The sequence below is a fragment of the Balaenoptera musculus genome, chromosome 16 (genome assembly GCF_009873245.2).
Source record: "Balaenoptera musculus isolate JJ_BM4_2016_0621 chromosome 16, mBalMus1.pri.v3, whole genome shotgun sequence".
NCBI classification, from domain to species: domain Eukaryota; kingdom Metazoa; phylum Chordata; class Mammalia; order Artiodactyla; family Balaenopteridae; genus Balaenoptera; species Balaenoptera musculus.
The window spans coordinates 80,989,919-81,010,240 of record NC_045800.1 but is presented as its reverse complement, the minus strand read 5'-3'; the positions used below and the strand labels follow the sequence as shown (position 1 = coordinate 81,010,240).

At 48.9% G+C, this 20,322-nt stretch overlaps 1 protein-coding gene across 1 annotated transcript in view; it reads left to right on the top strand.

The window, feature by feature from the left end:
• Positions 1 to 12,814: 12,814 nt before the first annotated feature.
• The window catches only part of SLC35F3 (solute carrier family 35 member F3), a 99,187-nt gene continuing 91,679 nt past the window's right edge, over positions 12,815 to 20,322 (top strand). Inside the window, exon 1 of the mRNA XM_036827776.1 lies at positions 12,815 to 13,137. Coding sequence (XP_036683671.1) covers positions 13,062 to 13,137 — 76 coding nt within the window. The 5' untranslated portion in view covers positions 12,815 to 13,061. The remainder of the gene's footprint in view (positions 13,138 to 20,322) is intronic.

Sequence of the window (20,322 nt, the reverse complement as noted above, 5' to 3'; positions counted from 1 at the left end):
TTCCACCAACAATATAGCAGAGTTTCTGTTGCTCCTCATCCTCGCCAGTATTCGCTCTCATCCTCGCCAGTATTCGGTGTTGTCAGAGTTTCAGATTTTGGCCATTCTAATGGATGTATAAGGGTATTTCAGCGATGTCTTAATTTGTATTTCCCTGATGACATATGATACGGAGCATCTCTTCATCTGCCTATTTGCCATCTGTACATCTTCTTTGGTGAGGTATCTGTTGGTGAGGTATTCTTTGGCCCATTTTTAAATCACCTTCACCTATTTTTAAATTGAGTTGTCTTTTTATTATTGAGTCATCAGAGTTCTTTATATATTTTGGATAAAAATCCCTAATCAGATATGTGGTCTGGGAATATTTTCTCCTGTTCTATTTGTTATCTTTTCACTTTCTTGATGGTGAGAAGCATATGACTTTGCTATTTTTCCTATGTCTTCCTTTCTGACAAAACGCCTTACCAGATGCTCTAATTCACCTAATTTCACCTTGTGAAACCTGCATCTCCCAGAGAACTTCCTTGTGGAGCTAGGAAGCACTCACATTGTCTTTTTTTTAAGATTGAATTTTTTTTTTTCCTAGAGGCACAACTTCCTTTCCTAAAAACGAGTCACTTTAAAGGCCTTAGAATTTTCCTGAATCTCGTCCAAAGTTTAAAACTGAAGTCCAAGAAAGAATAGCCTCTTTATTTTACCTCCAGAAGAGTCTCTGAAATGCAGGTGGGTCCCATCGATCTAAAATACTCCCAGCTTCCTAGCAGCAGCAGCTGCAAGACAGATCTCCTCATTTTGGCCCTTGTGCACTTCTGGAGGTATATTTAGGTTGCCTTTATTTAGTGTTCCCAGAATAGCCGTAGTCTTTTGTTTCTCTGCATTCCTGTTAGTTCTATTCCTTCCTGGCCCAAATTAAGAGTGATGCACTAGATGATTTCCAAAACCCTTTCTACCTCAGAAGGTCCGTGCTCTTAACCACTTGCACTGGGCACGGGGTGTCATCTGTAAGCCATACCCAAAGCCCAAGTAGGACTGAACTTGCGCCAAAATCCAAAAGAGGCCCCAGCTGTGAATCGGATTAGGTACATGCTTTCCAAATCCCAGCTTGATTCTGTCACGACCATTCAGATTCATAGAGAGGTTTCCTATAAATATGTATCTGGGTGGAGACAAATTATGTTTACCTATATCATTTCTGGGCAGGGTTGTGGATAAATACTTTGCAATGAAAGTGACTTTTTTTATTCCAGTTTAGGCTAACACCTTAAGTTATCTTTTTTGTTTTGTTTTTTTTTTGTTATCTTCAATTAGCTCCAAGGATAGTTGAATTGAACCCTCTGTGGTTTATTTTTCCCATCTCATGAATGAACCAAATAATGCTTCCAGGGCCACGGGTGAAGTGTGCCTTAAATTCTGAGAATGCCACTGCCGGGGACGGATTTTCAAGCAGAGTCATCATGTCTTAGATGTTTTAGGCTGCTACTCATCCCAAATTAGAACACTGCTATCAATAGAGCATTTGATGCCAGCTCACTTTAAATAAGCAGTCAAGGTTAAAACAAAAATCAATGAGCTGCTCTCATGTTTCCCATAAGTTGGGCCCCTCACGGAGCTGTACCAGGCTTGGTTTTCACCGCCAAAAGCAGGGAATTCAAGACTTGAATGCAAGTGTCCATGACAGTTTCCTTTTTTAATTATTTTATTTATTTTTTTTAATTAAAAAAGAGTTTTTTTATTGAAGTATAGTTGACTTACAATGTTGTGTTAGTGTCAGGTATCCAGCAAAGTGATTCAGCTATATATATATATATATATATATATATATATATATATATATATATTCTTTTTCATATTCTTTTCCATTATGGTTTATCACAGGATATTGACTACAGTTCCCTGTGCTGTACAGTAGGACCTTGTTGTTTATCCGTTCTATAGAGAATAATAGCTTGCATCTGCTAATCCAAAACTCCCACTCCATCCCTCCCCCCCCCCCCTCCCCCACCCTCCTCCCCCTTGGCAACCACAGGTCTGTTCTCTATGTCTGTGAGTCTGTTTTGTAGATGAGTTCATTTGTGTCCTATTTTAGATTCCACATATAATTGATATCATATGGCATTTGACTCTCTCTTCCTGACTTGCTTCACTTAGTGTGATAATTTCTAGGCCCATCCGTGTTGCTGCAAATGGCATTATTTCATTCTTTTTTATGGCTGAGTAGTATTCCATTGTATATATGTACCATATCTTCTTCATCCATTCATCTTTCGATGGACATTTAGGTTGTTTCCATGTCTTGGCTGTTGTGAATACTGCTGCTGTGAACATTGGGGTGCACGTGTCTTTTTGGATTATAGTTTTGCACGATGGTTTCCTTTTGATGGTCTGGTTTTTTTGTTTCCATTTTTATAGTTTTACAAGAAGAATGGGCTTAAAGGAGGGGTGAGGTGGAGCTGGAAAGGGGCATGTTTTAGACAGCATCAAGGAAAGAACTCAAGCTTGAGAGAAGGAGGGGAGAGTGAATTGTGTCACACTTTGTGCATTTGAGCTTTCAGCAAGCAGAGAGAATGGATCAGACCAAATAAATCCAAGCTGAGAAGTATTTGTATTAATAAACAATATGTAATGGGTATACACAAATCCGTTAATAAAATACTGTCTAATAATAACTTCTACCCCGTGCCCTGAAACTGAGGCAATGGGGCAGCAAGGAGCCCAGCCAGGATGCAAGGCGATGGCCATCCTCCCGTCTAAGACAGATGCTGACGCATTAGCCTTTTCACTCATGTACACTCAAGGGCAAAATCTAAAGCTACAGGGAAGCAGGAATGAAAAGATGAGGGGGAGAGAGGACAGGGAAAGATTTCACTGAGATTGGCGCAAAGGCAGAAGTAGTCAGGTCAAGGCAACTGGTCATTGCTGAGCCCAGGAGATCTCCACCCAGGTAGGAGGGGCACCAGTGCCTCTCACCAACTTAAGAGCTTTCAAGGTCTGCATTCCTTCCCTCCTGCAGGAAGAAGTCAATGCTGTTACTAAAGCACCTTTCTCATTCCTACCTTCTCTTTGCTCATTACTAGCATGTTCTGAACATTTATACAGCAAGGATATAAAAAGGATGTGAGAAAGCAAAATATTTAAAATACAGAGAACAGAACTGTATATTTATTTTTGATATTATAATAGACACTTCTGCAAAGACAGAGGAACAATGGCTTTAAAAGCACGGATGTAAAAAGATTTTCTATAAGAAAGAATAGAAAATTGTCTAAATATTTTAAAAGAAAAACCAACCACACCATTATTTTATGCACTCCTGTACATGAAGACTTTTCCTGTTATTATTAGCGTTTGTATGTTTACAAGAGACACATTTTTAGACCCTTTAAACTATTCTTAAACATCAAGATTGGTCTCAATCCCGTCCTCTACTGAACAACCTTCTCCTTTAGAGAAGTGTCACGGAGAAAGTGAATGAATCACTGTTTTTATTTGTGGTGGTTAGAAAAAAATGGGGAAAAAGTGGTAGCCTATTTAGTTTTTTTCTGAATATATATAACATATATATTATATGTATAACATATTATTATATATATATTATATATATATGAATGACATGGCCTACAGATGAAGGAACTATGTAGTGTATGTAAAGATCATATTGGATAAAACGTGTAGTTTGTTTTTTCTCTAGAACTTTCCCTGTGTTATTGAACAACTTGTTTTATCAGCTGTGTTAAACTCTTTTGTGTAAGTACACCATGCTTTATTTCCCATTTCCCTGTGGTTGAACATTTAGGTTGTTTCCAACTTTTTACTTATTAAGAAGAAAACTTGGATGAACATCTTTGTAATATATCTCTATTCACATCAGATGATTTCTTGGGGGAAATTCCTAAAAATGGAAATAGTGGGTAATAAGCCGTAAAAGCTTTTATTTTGTAGGAATTTCAATCGATTCTGCCAACTTTCAGAAAGGGTATATTTTTGCTCCCATCAAAACTTCCGAAGTACATGAAACTTCCAAAGACAATCATCTTAAAAGCAAAGTGGGAACTGACAAAAATCCAAGAACAAATTTTGTCTAGATAATTTCAAAACGTTCCCATTGGCTAGAAAATCATACTTGTGTTGGTGTGCTATGGTGAACCTTAAACCAAGCCTAGGGGTCTCACCAACGAGTGCTCTGGGCTGGTCCCTAATCCATTGCCTCAGATGTGCCCTTGAAGCACTGAGAAGCTCACCTTTGTCAAAGTGACCAGGAGTTATTCATTGGAACATAGTTCTGGAATCCACAAGACAGAAATACTCTTAATACCAGCAAGATAATTTTAGGAACAATCATGCATGCACTTAACCCTCCAAACGCCACCAGAGCTTTAGGGAAACCTTGGGGCTTGTCCCCTTGTTCTACATCAGCCAATCATTTGGGCGGGAAGGCGTAACTAACTGCCTCAGTCAGGAGCAGGATGTAACCTCCAGACCTCTGGCCTCTTCTTGCTTTTGTCCAAAATTGGTGGGACCTTCTCTTTCAGCCCCCAAGCAAAGAACAGACTTGGTCTTAAGCAGGATTTTGGTTTGTTTGCTTTTGCAAAAAAAAAAAAAAAAAAAAAAAAGAGGTGTGTTCCTTGTATCTGATTAAATTGTGGAACATCTTTCTCCCTTTGTCCTGCACCTGCATGTCTGGTGACCACTGCAACCGGGCCCTCATATGCCCAGTACAGATCAATAGATACCTTACGCAAAACAAGGGAGAAAAGGGCCATTCTCAGTGCTTTTGGGGAAGACACAATTGTGTCTTTGGAGCACTTTATACTTTTGGGCCAGTGGATCATTTGCTAATCATCTCTGACAGGCACAGTTGTCACTGTCACGCAGGGAGTTCACAGAGTTCCACTGCACTCGGTCAGCTGTGCTCTGAGGTGTGGCCTCAGCATGTCATGCGTGGGGTGTCACTGGGCAGAACTCACCTTCATTGTCACCGAGCAGGGACCACACCCCCAGGAACAGAATATGCGCTTCATTGAAGCCTTTCAGCGAAGTGATTGGTAAGCGTGAGTTCCAGAGAGCAGGAATGCTAGAGCCACGCTCCGGTCCCTCCCCAGCCAAGAACCTGGCTTTCCTGGCCTCCACCAGGGCCCCCCTTTCTCTGAAACCAGAGACTGAGGTGGCAGAAAACAGCCAGAAGCCAGGGCAGGGCCTGAGGGCTTCCGAAGACAGCAGCTTGGCCGAGAGTGAAACCTTCTGGGCGCAATGTGGTTTGTTCTTTGGGTGGAAGCAGAGGGTACCAATAGCCAGAGGAAAGTTTGTCCTCAGGGAAAAATAGAGCCAGACCAAGACTTCAGGGAAACCGGTCTAGCAAGGAGGAGGATTTTAGGCACAGGAATTCCAGGGTCAGGTCAACGGAAGACACTTCCCAGGACGTTTTGCTTGGCAAGGAGGATGGTGGGCCTGGAGCCGGGGGGTAGAGGAAGGGGCAGGTGGGGGGCGTGTAGCAGCTGCTGGCACTGGGAAGACGTGGGGAGGCAAGCAGCGAGCGTGTTGAGTTGCTCTCAGGCTCCTGTGTGTGACGCTCAGTGACCACCCCGTTGCACCACCCTTCTAGGGAAACACAGACTCCATGATCTTTGGAGGCTTCTGGTACTTCTAGGATGTGTGGAGGGGCCAGGATCCAGGGGGCCTGAGCTGTTTCCTGGACCCACCAGCCTAAACGAGGAACCGAGGGGGAGAGCCAGGTCCTCAGGAGAGGAGAGAAGCCAGTGGGGGTCAGGGGTGGCGTGAAGAGCACACAGGAAGTTGTGCTGCCTGGAGCTCCTTGGACGAAGGGGCAGGACTTCCCTGATCCCTGCAGGGGCTGCTTCAGGACACCCATCCCGACAGAACCTGCCTCTTGCAATCGTGCTGAGTCTGCTGCTCTGGAGTCAGCTCCTTGCTTGACTGGCAAGTTCCAGCTCTTTCTGCCCTGGTGATCTTTCATTCCTTCCCTCCATGATGCTTACGTAGGCCCTGTTCGTGGGCAGGGTCCCTGCCTCACAGGGTTTACAGCCCAGCAGGAAGCTGAAAAGAGTATACAAATAACTGCAGGGCCGGGCAGGGCAGAGGTGATCACTGTCTCGGACAAATGCAAAGCGCATTCTGAGTCAGAGCAGGCCCCCATCTCAGAAATCAGAACTTCTGAACTTCTGTCCGCCCAACTTGAATGGTCCTCGTGGAACGGCATCCTTGCCTGTGGGTGCTGCCCTGCCCTGCGCTTAGTAACTCAAGAGTGGAGTGGCTCCTTCCCAAACCCATACATCTTTCCTCTTTTCAAGCCGAGTCTGAAGGCCAGTCCCCTTGTTTCACCCTTGGAAACAAACACCAGCCAAGGGAGTCTGCCCCGGGGGTTGACAGGGATGTGATGTAGGTCAGTATCCTCGTCCCCACCCCGCAGAGGCGGGAGAGCAAAGGGACCGGACAGGAGGCCAGCTGTGGTCGATGAATCATCCGGAAAACGGCAGGCAGCTACTTCTGAGCTAAATGCCATCGGATCTGGCTCCTCACGTTGAGTCCACTGTCCCGGTCTCTAAAGCACTTCCTCTGAGATGAAGCCAGTGAGGGCCAGAGAGCCCTGGGCACAGGGGAATCAGCCAGTGCGGTTAGTCACCCCTGGTACCACGCCGGCAGGAGGCACAGTCCTGGAGGAGGGTGAAGCCGACAATTCTAGAAGACTCTGAACTCTGGGTCCTGTGAATTTCCCCCTCCCTCCCTCCCTCCCTCCTCCATCCCTCCTTCCTCCCTTCCTTCCTCTCTCCTCCCTCCTCCCTCCCTCCCTCTCTCCCTTTTTTCCTTCCTGCCTTCCTTCCTTCCTCCCTTCCATCTTTCCTTCCTTCCCTCCTTCCTCCATCCCTCCCTCCCTTCCTTTCCCCCTTGTTTCCTTCCTGCCTTCCTTCCTGCTTTGAGCACCTACTACATAAGCCATACACTGTGTTCGGCCCTGGAGATACAACAAAACAGAGATGGCCCCTCCCCATTAAAGAACCTCGCGGGAGAGACTGAAAACAGTGCCTGATGTGTTCTGAGTGCTTGCCATCCGCCACAGACTATCGCAATCCCTTACCATGGTATCAGTTCCTTTACTCTTCACAACAACACCATAAGGTATCTACTATTATTATCTCCATTTTAAGGATGACATGGCTGAGCCTGGAGAGGTTGAACAACTTGCCCTAATGAAACCATTTGTAAGCAGTGCCCCTTTCTAGACTGACTCAGGGTGTTGGAAGGAGTTCGTGGCAGCTGGCATGTCCATTTCCCAAGGTGGAAGAGAACAATCATTTCTTGAGTACCTACCGGGGACCAGACACTGTGTGGTCCCTCTCCACCCCTCAACTGTGTCGGCACCTAGCTAGGTCTCTGAAGTCCCAGGAGAGGGAGCCCCAGGCTAATCCAGGCGTCCACCTAGGAGCGCCCCCAGCTGTGCTGCTCTCCCTGAGCACTGGACAGCCTAGGATCCACAAAGGAAACTACCGGACACGCTGTTCCCACCTCTGTGCCTCCCCCATCGTTCATCATGCTCCCAGCTCTGGGCCCGGCATGACCACAGGGGCAGCTGTTGTCTAGTCACCATGGAGCAGGCTTGGAGGTGCCTGAACAGGATGTGTCTGGAAGCCCACTGGTGACATCCAGTGATCCGGCCTCTTGATGTCCTGCCTGGAGTTATCCAACCTTGACATTCCTCCTTAGAGAAAGAGGAGAAATCCTATGGAACCGCAATGAGTCTGACTTTATCCTGGTCATACACATTGCTGAAGAAGAGAAGGGAGATGTGAAGATGGGGAAGGCCACCATCTTGTTTCCTGCACTTGCACTTGAAGTTATTGAAAAAGGTTATGAACTATTCCTGCCAGATCAGGGCAATGAGCTGCCCAGTGCATGAGAGTTAATTTCTTTTCATCATTAGACTTTCTCTCCTGTTGGAAATACCAATGTTTGCTCCACTCTGAAAGCTTCTGAATGCTGCAGACTGACTTATTTGGGTAAAAGTCCATTTCTGGTTCCTGGAACTACTTTAAGTGATTATTTTTAAATGCTGGTAACCACAAAAATAATTTATAACTCTTACTACTTAATACTGTAGGAGGACGATGAAACAGTGTTAATATTTCAGAGTGAATTAATTGAAGTGGTCTGCTTTCTGGCTATTGAAAATCTTAGCTGGATTTTAAATTTTTATTATTTATTTTGAACCGATTAAGTAAAGATCTTCACATACAAAGAATATTATTGTTAACAATATTTTTCAAGTCACATGGATTATGACCCATGAGTAAGGTATAAAATCAACTAAGTTGATCACAATCGGCAATTTTTTTGCAATGAAAGAACACAAAAGAATAGAACAAAATGAATAGAAAAAGAATAGAATAGAATAGCCAAAACATGGTAAAAGGTATGTTTTATTAAATATTAAAATCGGTTATATATATGTTTGTATATGTAAAACATATTTTCCCAATTTTAAAAATGATATATAATTTACAAACAATAAAATTCATCCTTTTTACTATACAACTTTATGAATTTTGACAAATGTAAATGTGTTTCTAGCTTTGTCCAAAAAGTGAGAAAACCACTTAAAGCAAGAGTCTACTTAACTAAGTGGCTCACAAAGAATAAGATCCTCTTAAGATCTTTGGAGGCAGTGACAATTGTCTTATCTAAGAAGATAATTTCACACACCCCAAATTTTAAAGCCAAACAGGATCTTGGAAACTATAGAGTCAATGGTTTTCAGAACTTTCTTTTTACAGTGACAACATTTTTATAAGCCAAATCTAACATGGAACCCCGACAGGTAAAAGTAGAGTTGCTTTGCATAGAGACCAGGAAACACAGTTTGAAAACCCTCTCGGGCCCAAATTAGGAAACTGAGGCCAAAATAGGCTGAGTGACCACTCAAGGTTGGCCACTCCAATTGGCAAGGCTGGAGTTCAAACTCAAGCTCTTGGCTGTTGTTCAAGACATTTTCCATGCTGTCTTGGCCTCAAGAGAATCATAAGTACCACTTAACCCCACCAAAGAGATTGGATGCCTTCTTGGAACAGTACAGTTGGACTATAGGTATTCATATACCAGCACAGAGGAAAGAATAGGCCAGTGACCCCCATGGATGGCAGAAGTACGAGTCTGCTCAGGAAGGCAGAACAGGTTGTCTGGGCAACACGAGTCATTTAGGGAGGCTGGAGCCTGAGTGTAAGCCCAGAGCTGGGAGCCCAGGGCCAGGAGGAAGCATGGTGAGCATCCAGAATTTGAGGAATCAGCCAGGCCCTGCAGAGCAACCCCTTCCTGGTGATTCACCCCAGGCTTATCTGCCTTTTTCTTCCTAAAGGGTCATGGGTGGATCCCCACCGCTGGGTTGCAATTGAAATAGAGCCACTTGGTGGTAGGAAAAACTGGCTGTTTCACCTCCTTTCTTCTCTGGGCCCCCTCTTTCTACTTCTTCCTCTCTGGTTTGCAAGTGGGAAGTGGGGAGACGGTAGAGACGCTGTTGGGGACAGGCCAGGGGGTGTAACACTCAGGCTGGTCGTGTGTAAGTTCTGCATCCAAGCCTTGTTACCCTCGTATCTATTCGGTGAACTTACTTCAGTGATCGGGCTGTAATACTAAGGACACAAAGACCGTCTCGTCGTTACGAGCACACCATACCAGGTAGCCACAAACTGCCATTAAATATCCCCCCTCCTCAACTGCACTGATGAAAAGAGAAAAACAAACAAGGGAGTGGGGTTAGTGACGAAGAACAGGCTTCTATCAGAACAGCTGCCGTCTCCTGTAGAGCTAAGGAAAGACTTGGCTTTGATGGGCGAACCACCGTACCATACGTTTTCAGAAGATGACAAGGAAGATCTGGTAATGAATATGACCTGAAAAGTCACCCCAGATCTCCTTTCAGATAAATCCCTGTAATACTAAATTTAAGACAGGCGGATGCCCAGTGATATCCTTCAGTTACTAGCTCACACTCATACCCTCCAAAGAGAAACGGAGGTCAGAGGTCAAATGCTCCATCCTCTGGCCTGGATATTACTTATACAAAGTTGTTTCCATTGATATTTCAGGGATCATGTCTCTCTCTTTGTTGAAAGAATTATTAGCACCTTTTTTTTTGTTTGCTTTTTGGTCATTTGAGATTTAGGTGTTAAGTGGGGAACTTGGTGATTTTCTAGATATCCCTGAGTTAGATCATTATAGCCTAACTCCAGCATAGAGTTTTAAATTGTTGGAATTCTCAAAATACTAGTGTGTACTCATGCACCAGTACACAGTTAACTTTCTAGAATAATTTTATGGATGTAAGTTTTTAAACATGCCTCCGCATCACACCTACTCCCAAAAAAGATGTATGCGGAGGGGTATCAGTACTTGTATGGAAATCAGCAGGGACTCCTGATTTAAAATGGAGTGGAGGAAGTTTGTTTTTTATTTCAGGAGGGAGAGTAAGTTTTTTTGTTTGTTTGTTTGGAACACAACGTGAGGGAGCACCCAAGGCTGATCGAGTTGAATACAGAAAAAAAGAACAACACTGAGTACTTAAAATTAAGGGGAGGAAATTGAGAGTTGGTACCGCCTCTTTGGTAAGCAGAAATTGACAGCCACGAAGAGGTGATGATCTCTCAGGTATCATAAGGTCCTGGGGTATCCTGCAGGGGGAAAAAAGGTTTAGGTAACAGTTAATTAATGAGTGAAATTAATGACAGGGGTATTTAATACTGATAATATTTAATTACCTATTTGGCTTGTACATAACATTGCGATAAATAGAAAGTAGATACGTAAAAAACAATCAGACAGATATTTATTGGACAGTGTGGTTGTGACCTGTGCCATAGAATGAGTGTGGACAGTTCAGATAAGCGTGAGCATGATGAACTTTTCCAAAACCACATTCAAATGAAAGGAAATGGATTATGGATTACTTGTGTCTCCCACCTCAGTTGGAATAGTTACGTGGAATTTTTGCATTTTACATTTATAATGTAAGAGAATAGCAGAGCAGTGGTAAGTGCCAGCTTTTGATTCGTTCAGACTTGGATTTAAATCCCTGCTCAGCCTGTTGACCTGGGACATTTTAGTTAACCTCTCCTAGCCTCAGTTTCCCCATCTGTAAAACAAGGTAACAATGATTTTTACAGAGATTTTGTGAGTAGAAGATGAAATGATTTATGTAAAACTCTTAGCACAGTACTTGATACATAGTGCTCAAAAAATGGGTACTGTTATGATGTGATATTTATTTTAGTTATTGTGTATGTAGTAAATATTGATTGATGAACTTGATGAAATAACACATAAGAATATTATAGAAGAGGGGTTTTTTTTGTTTGTTTTTGCTTTTTTTTGCTTTAAGCTTATTTGTGCTTAATATTTACGAGGAAGGGAATGGCTTAGTGACTTACTGTAATGTCATCTCGGGATCTGGGGACAAGCTCCCTGTGAGAGGTGCACAGCGTGGAGGCCACCACTAGAGGGCTCTGAGGAGACCCTAAAAACCTTTCCTTGGCTGTAATGATGAGGCAGCAGCCCTGGGAAGCCCTGGCTTTTTGGAGACCCAGGAGCCATTCCGTTCATCACGGCTGTTCAAGAGGGCAGGTAATAACAAGAACCCTACAAGAGCAGCTTGTAGGAACCACTTCTACCAGAGACCTGGGAGCATGCAGGTGGATGTCACCAGAGACAGCTGGTAGGTGCCAGGCTAGGGAAACCCTGTAGCTCTGAGGTCATTCTCCGCCTCTGCCACGCCACTGAGTTACCCTTATGGGCGCTGAGGATGCCGTCACAGAGTAGAACATCAACTTTGAGACAGGAAACCAGGTAGAGTGGGGGGGGGGTTTCCGAAACTCTGGGTAAGGACTTAACAATAACAACGAAACCCACCTTGAGTCACTACGGAGCCTTCAGATTCCCAGTGGAGACTGAGACCAAAACAGAGAACTGATGGCTGCGCATGCGTGAATGAGATGCCCATAAAACCCTTGGAGTTTGGGGGCCACACAAGTCCTGTGCATCCTACCTGCAGAGATGATGGCAGGGTGTTTCTGATGGTGCATTATCATGGGATAAACGCCCTGGGTACCAGGGAGTCACTCAGGGATCGCCCAGCTAGTGATGCAAGAGGTATGTCATCGCTTTTTATCAAGCATCATTGGTCAGTGGCTTACAGGTGGGTCTGAGTGGGAGCAGTGAGACCAGTGCCTGCAGAGGCAAAAGCTGCAGCACAAACCTGGGATCTGGGCGGAAATGAAGCTTTCCCCGCTTCCCAGGGAGTTTGGCCTCTCCGGACTGGGGCAGGGGCAGAAATCTCAAGCCTTGGTTTTCTTGTGGCTGCCCTGCTTCTCTGGACTTGGCATCGTCTCCAAAAGAAAAAAGAGCTGACCACCGGGGTCAGGCAGAAAATGTGCCCTAGACTCATTCAAAGAAGTTAATGCCAGCCGCGGGAAGCTTCGCTCTTTTCTGAGTCTTCCCGTAAACCAATAATTCAGGAATTTGTGCAGGGAGGAGGCAACTCTCCGTCCGAAGTCGAACAACTCCCCGTTTAAACTTGTGAAGCGCCGAGGCTAAGTTTGCAGGGCCTCCCTCCCCTGCGCTGGTCCCAGGAAAGGGCAGGGGCGGCCGGGGAGCTGCGGGCCGGCCCGCTGCCCCGACCGGAGGCTGCACCCGGGGCCGGGCTCCGAGGGAGGAAGCCGGGCTGCGGGGCTGGGCGGCCCGGGGCGGGGGGCGGAGCAGGTGAGCCCGCGGGGTGGGAGCGGGGAGCGCACTTGTACGTGACGTTGGAGTTTGCGGCAACCTCGGAGCGGGAGGCTGTGCGCGCGGGTGCGGAGTGGCTGCGCGGCCGGAGACGATGCGCTCCGCGGGGCGGCCGCCGCAGTGAGCCCCGCGCGGAGACGGCAGCCCGGGAACGCAGGGCCGGGGCGGCCAGCCGCTCGCGCTCCTCCCCGGAGGAGGCCCCCGGGCCCGCGAGGCGCGCTCCAGCCGGCCCCAGCATGTAGGCGATCGGCGGCGGCGCTCCTGCAGGCGGAAGGCTCATCATGAAGAAGCACTCGGCCCGGGTGGCCCCGCTCAGCGCCTGCAACAGTCCGGTCCTGACCCTCACCAAAGTGGAAGGTAACGGCCCGGGGCGGCGGGGCCTGGAGCGGGAGCCCGGCACCCTGTTACCTGTGGCCCCCGGGCAGCGCCGCGCGCCTGCGGGGCCGGCGACTCGGCCGCCCGGCTGCCCCGAGATGCTGCGGGCTTCCCACCCGGCTGCCTCTCTCCCGGGCTCCTCGGCTCCTTCCAGGCCTGTCCTGAGTCTCCTGGGTCTGGAGCATCCCATCGCCGCCCCCCCCCACGCCCCCAGGCTGACCAGAGGCGTTGCTCAGCTGCCGGAGGCGGGAGAGGGTTGGCTGCCGCAGGCTGAGACATTCCGCCCCCCCCCCCCCCCCCCCCCCGCCTCCCCGCCTCGCTCTGAGCCTTCCCCAGCCCACCAGCCAAGTGATGCCCCGCTCCGTGGCAGGGCCAGCAGGTGAGCGAAAAGCCACCAGCAGCCTGGAAACGTCTTCTTTCCCCCCCAAGTCCGGGGACTTGAGGCAGAGCCCAGGAGAAGGAAGAGCCCCCCGGCCCCGGCGGCCCCGGAGAGCTGTGCCTTACTCAGACCCAGCGGGCATCGGGCAGGAGTACAGAGGACCTTGCTTTCCCATGGCTGGAGGGGGGGACCAGAGAGAGACAGCCTCAGCCCCGGACTCCTCCTCCCAGGAGGCAGAGGTGGAGTGCCTGAGTCTCCCTAGAGCTGGCCAGGTGGGCCAGGTGGGGGGCTGGGAAGGGACCGGCAGCAGGGAGAGGAAAGCAGACCCCTCAGTTCCAGGCCCTCACTTTGCCTGAACGAAGGAGCCCAGTCAGACAGGAGCCCGTGGGCTCTGAGAGTGAGCCCGGCTTCTGCTGTGTCCCTGGGACGGCACCCTGGAGCTGGGACCTCTGTGTGATGGTCTCCGAGGACCCTGTATCCCCTCGCGAGCTCATGTTTGTTACAGTGAGGCTGAGAACCAGTGAGAGGAAGACGGAGGCTAGCAGGGCAGTTGTGGGCGCCGCACTCGGCGGGCCCACAGAAGGCCGCCAGTAGCTGTCCTGGTACCATTACCCCCCATCCTAGAGATGAGGACTCAGGCCCAGAAAGGTGGATGGATTTGTGCAAGACCTACAGCTAGTAGGTGGGGAAGCAGGAATGGAATCCCGCGCTGTTGGATACATGCTTTTCAGAACATCACTTTGCACTAACCTGCAACTGCTTACCTATTTCTCATTTCCTACCTTTAGGAGGTTGATTTTTTTTTTCCTTCGAGTGGCTGTCTCCTCCCTCCCCCCATATCCCAGTCTTAGGAAAGAGTTGGTATCAGTGAGCTACACCTGCATTCAGTGCGTGTGCTACCTCTGGGGTCGGGGTGAGGCATTGCATTTTCAAGCTTTCTCAGGGACCTTGCCTAGATATATGTGCAAGTTGGGAAGGGGAAGGGTTGGATATTCGCTTCCCTTGGGGAAACTGGAAGTGTCTGCTCGTTCATGGGGTCTTCCTGGCAAGTTGCTCTGCCTGCACTGTTTAAGTCAGCCAGGTCAGCTCTGCTCTTCAGCAGCGGGTACCTTCCCCGGGCAGCCCCCAGCCCACCGTGGGCAGGACACGTCCCAGGAGCACTCGGAGTCAGGCTGGGCATGTATGGCGGGCCTCCGAGGCTGGGCACTGTGACCTCATGTGCTGCAGGGGACAGGGGGTGACACGCCAGGCACAGGTGCTTCCCTCTAGCCACGCCTGGGGTTTGCCTTCAGGGGGTGAAAATGGGGATACCCTCCCCCAAGTCCCTCAGGGCTACTTCCGGGTGAGCTTTGAGCCTCCTGTTCACAGGGACAATCATGGCAAACCACGAGCTTGGTTTTTTTAAAAATAAATTTATTTATTTATTTTTGGCCGCGTTGGGTCTTTGTTGCTGTGCACGGGCTTTCTCTAGTTGCAGCGAGCGGGGGCTACTCTTAGTTGCGGTGCGTGGGCTTCTCACTGCGGTGGCTTCTCTTGTTGCGGAGTACGGGCTCTAGGCGCACGGGCTTCAGTAGTTGTGGCACGTGGGCTCAGTAGTTGTGGCGCACGGGTTCTAGAGCACAGGCTCAGAAGTTGTGGCTCACGGGCTTAGTTGCTCCGCGGCATGTGGGATCTTCCCGGACCAGGGATCAAACCCGTGTCCCCTGCATTGGCAGGCGGATTCTTAACCACTGTGCCACCAGGGAAGTCCACGAGCTTGGTTTTTAAATTTATGTATTTATTTATTTATTTTTGGCTGTGTTGGGTCTTCGTTTCTGTGCGAGGGCTTTCTCCAGTTGCGGTGAGTGGGGGCCGCTCTTCATCGCGGTGCGCGGGCCTCTCACTGTCGCGGCCTCTCCTATTGCGGAGCACAGGCTCCAGACGCGCAGGCTCAGTAGTTGTGGCTCACGGGCCTAGTTGCTCCGCGGCACGTGGGATCCTCCCAGACCAGGGCTCGAACCCGCGTCCCCTGCATAGGCAGGCAGACTCTCAACCACTGCGCCACCAGGGAAGCCCCACGAGCTTGGTTTTTAAACCAACATTTGCATGTAAATGTCTGTGGATAGTGGAAAGTGTATTAAACTAAGAATCGGACAGATCCGGGGATCAAGACTCCCTTTATGCAGTTTGATGTATATAAATCATAAACACTGAGCCTCGGTTTCCTCAACTGTAGAAGAGAACTAACAACCTACCTCAGCAGAATTTGGGGAATGAATGCAGTGAGGAAGGTAGGTAGGTGACAATACCTAGCACATGGCCTGGCACACAGTAGGTGCTCAATAAATATCTGGCAATCCTCCAGGCACAGACTGTCTCGCACCTTCAGCAAACCTTCTTGCCTGTTCTCAAAAGAGTGCGTGTGTGGGGTATCTAGAAGTATCTACAAGCGTCTAGAAGTATCTAGAAGCAGCGTTCCAGTGACAGTAGAAAGTCTCCAATGGCCTTTTTGTATAGGACACCTATGTGTGTGTCAGCAAGAGTCTGCAGGGCAAGGCTGATTAAACCTGCCCTGGGTATGCCTAGACTTTCATATAGCTCTTTCGCTCTGCCTGCTTTTTTTCCCTTGGTATTTGTGTTCAATTTGGCTTTGGGTCTATTTTTTGAAACCATTTGCATCCTGCGTGCTTGTTTTGGAAGTGTTGAATCATTTTGTTTTGCCTCGGATGCACAGAATAAGGTGGTGCCCACACTGTGGCTGTTTCTGTGTGGATGGCGGGCAGACTTCAGGAACAGAACACAACCAGCAAGGAGTATTTATTAGCTTGTGCGGCGTGTCTTCTAAGGGGAGGCAAGAAGGCACCAGCATGTGGTACATATAAAACCAAAATAGAAAATACAGCGCTTAGTGGAACTCAGACACAGGAAGGTGGACGAGACGACTTCATTTACCCAACAAATACCTCCTCCGACCCTGCTCTGCGTCCTTTGTCTACTCCGCTAAGCCCTGGAAATGCAAAGAGGAGCAGCGCTGGCTTCATTCTCTTAAGGGAGTTTCAGTCCAATGGGAAAGAGACATACAGATAAATAAATTATCCGGCGCAAGGTAGTAAGTTGTGGTTCAGAGCTGGGGACAGAGTATTACAGGGACACTGATAGCTGGGTAATCTGAGGAGGCCTGAGCTTCTGAGGTAGAGGCATTGCAGTGGAAGTGAGAAAACTTGTCAGGCAAGGAGGGGAGAGGCGGCCTTTTCGGGCAGAGGGAATGGCGTGTGCACAGGTCTGGCCAGAAAGCATGAGGAGTCTGCAGCTGGGCCTCAGGTAGGAGTCGAGGCTTGAAAAGGGACTTCCAGCCAGGGTGGTGGCGTCTGTCCCGTCTGACGGCACATCTTGTTTTCATGTTCCTTTCCTGGCGTTCCCACTGGACTCAGACCCTGAATATTGATCAGGAACACATCTTTAGTAGAGTATTTACTTGGATCATCTATATTCACAACCAGCTAACTCATGTTCAGTAAAATTACATGCACTGGAATTAGTGGTTGAGAACAAGACAGTAAATTCCCACAAGAGGCCGGCCGCGTGTAGAATTGCGGAAAGAATGAGGGCTTTGGAGTTGGAAGGACTGGGTTTGGGGCCCGTCCCTCCTGCTGGACCAGGTAACTTTGGTTTAATGATGAGAGCTCTCTGGGAATCAGCTTTTTGGTATGGAAATGACAGTTACAATATATCCCTCTTGATCATGAGAGTAGGGAATTCCCTGGCTGCCTGATGGTTAGGACTCTGCGCTTCCACGGCAGGGGGCGCGGGTTCGATCCCTGGTCAGGGAACTAGGATCCCACAAGCCACGCGGCGCAGCCAAAAAAAATAAAATTAAAAAAAATGAGAGAGATTAAGATGCCATTGGCAGTCACAGCAAGGGAGACAGGGGACGTCCAGTTGAGACAAGTTGAAGGTGAGGCTTTGGCGGTTCCTTCAAGGGCAGGTGTGGCGTGTAGGAGACAAGGACCTGGGAGAAAGAGGGGGTGGCGGCCGAGTGACAGCTCAGGGGGGAGGTGGCCCCGTGGAGGTGTACAGGCTTGCCTAGAAGCCTGCTGGCCACAGACGCCAGGGAGACAGGAGGCAGAAGAGGAGGCAGACGCCAGATCCTAGGGCATCGTGGAGACCCCAGGAAGAAAGCCAAGAAAGAGGAAGCGTGGTGGAGCGTCAGGTACGGCCAAAGGATGTGGTGGTGTAGAAACAGTTTTAAGTGGGTGCTGGTCCCCCAGCCAGATGGCAAGGGTGAGTGTTTGGGGAAGGAGAAGAAAAGCGGGTAAAGGTGTCCAGCAGGGAGAGAGGTGGGGGGAGTTATGCTCTGTTTAGGGGGCAGGGGAGGGACTTGGGGAGAGCAGGCGGTTCTGGAAGCCAGAGGAAGGAGGCTGGTGCTGGGACAGGTCTGTGGTGGCCCCAGGAGAATGTGATTGATGCAGCCGGGGGGGGGGGGGAGGGGGGCCCTGGGAGAGCAGAACCAACCAGAGAAAGGGTGGTTAGCCCAGCAAAGGAGAAGGGAAGAGAGGAGGGCAAAGACGGAGAGAAATGAGGGCTGCCGGGGAGGGAAGCCGAGGACCTGCGCTGGTGACTTGGATCTTCTTTGTCATGTGTGAAGTGGCACCGTCTCCCAGAAGTGATGGATGGGGATTCGAGTGAGGGATGGAAGGCTCGCAGAGGTGGGACAGTGTTCGCAGGAGCTGTATGGGAGAGGCAAGAAGAGATGTAATTCTTAAAAGCCTTTTAGGCGAGTGACCCATTCTCACTGGTTAAGACTCCGTGTCACTTGGGGGGAGCGTGTAGGGGAAGAACCCCGCCTGGGGGCAGGGGACTTTTTGTGTCCTGCTCTGCCACTAGCTGATTCATGTATCTGACGTGTCTCCTCACCTCCTGGAGCCCTCCAGGCCTCTCTTTTCTGAAAAGAAAGGGGATTAAAGTAGATCTTCCATTGGCTCTTTCAGCAGGAACAGTCTATGAGTCTAGTAAGTAGCTTACTCATTACCAGAGCTTGGTTTATTTGATTAAACCCTTTCCTAGCTCTAACCAGAGAGCAGAGCTCTGAGGGAATTAGACCCAGGACAAGTCAGAAGTTTGGCGTGTGTGTGCACACGTGTATGTGTATGTGTGTGCACGTGTGTGCTTGTGCATGTGTGTAGGTATGTGTGTATATTTGTGCTTGTGTATGTATGTATGTGCATGTGTCTATGTGTGTGCATGTGTGTATATATGTGCTTGTGTGTGTGTGTATATATATATGTGCTTGTGTATATGTGTGTGTGTGTGCACGTGTGCATATGCGTGTGTGTGCGTGTGTGTGTGTTTCAGGGGTGGGATTTGGCATTGGAGCGGGAGGAGGAAAGACCAGCTAGGTGAGCACTTAGATTCTGTGAATCTTCAGCAGCAGGAAAGCACGGCACTCTAGACAGCACCCCCCGATGATGGGGGTACAAAAAGCAGTCTAGAAAGACCCCAAAAAGGAGCATGCAACTTCTCAGCTTTGCCTGGGGCTGGCCCAGGCGTTTCCACAGCAAAGCCTCTCTGCCCGGCATGAGCTCAGCCCATCACCCTCAGCCCACGCAGAGAGCCTGCCCTCGGGGAGGAGTGAAGCCAAGGAGGACACCTGTCATACCTTAAGGCCAAGTCCACGTGGGTCCTTGACCACGCAAGCTCAGTCCGCCTTACAGATGTACGTTACACGACTCCACATCCCGAGAATGGGATGTTTTAGAAGACACTGCTTTGTGCATCAAGATGAGTTGTGTAACCACCCGGGCCACCAGTGAAAATATCACCCTTGTTCCCTTGCTCCCCTCCAGGGGGGAAGGCTCCACGCACCCCTTGCTTCCTGGGGGGCCGTGCTGCACGCAGCCTGCCCTCCTGAACCCCGCTCTCCCCGTGAGACATGGCAGCCAGACTCCCACCACATGGATGTGAGGGCATCCTCTGATGAAGAGAAATGGCAGAGAAGAGGGGGGTGTGCTCGTGTCGGTGTTCGTGTGCGGGTCACCAGCAGCGCTGGAATATCCCCTGATCTGTCCCTGGTGATCGCCTGCTGTGTACAGAGGTGTCATGCGCCCGGGAGGGCGGTGGAAACGGTGAGACTTCAGGAGGCTGAACAGGCCACAACTGGCAGGCACGGGGATTAAAACTGATCCCCTCCAGCCCAGGTGTCTTCAGACCACGGGTCCAAACAGGCCCTTGCTCCCCTCCCAAGTGGCCTCTTCCCTCCCGCAAGGCGCAAAGGGCATTATTTCAAGCTTACCCATATCCAGTCACGTTCTCACAAGTCACGTGCGCCTTGGGCTGTGAACATTCCAGAATTGTCTTAAATCCACTGCAAGAGGCACTGTGATTTGGACACTGGGAGTTATTCGGGGACCTCTAAGGATGTGAGGAGTGGGGCAGAAAAGCCGGTACAGGTGTCTGTTCACTAGAGTGGTGGTGATGGCAGGAGAGTGGACCAGATCTAGGCCTGATTCAGACTAGCTCTGCAGCCGGGTGGAACTTCCGGGGAATCTCGGACAAACCTCCCATCATCACACTCCACCCCCCAAAAAGCAGCCTTCATTCACCTCCCAATTCTGTATCCACACCAGGGAAAGAATTTGGGTTTTTAAAAACAACTTTGCAGCTGCCATGTTTTCTTCTGTCTCTACACACTGATCTCTAGGAATCACAACAAAGACAAGCAATTCAGAGAAGGCAGACAAATATAAAGTAGTACCTGATATTTCTAATCTAGTCATCTGCGGCAGTTCTTTCTTTCTTTTTTTAAAAAATAT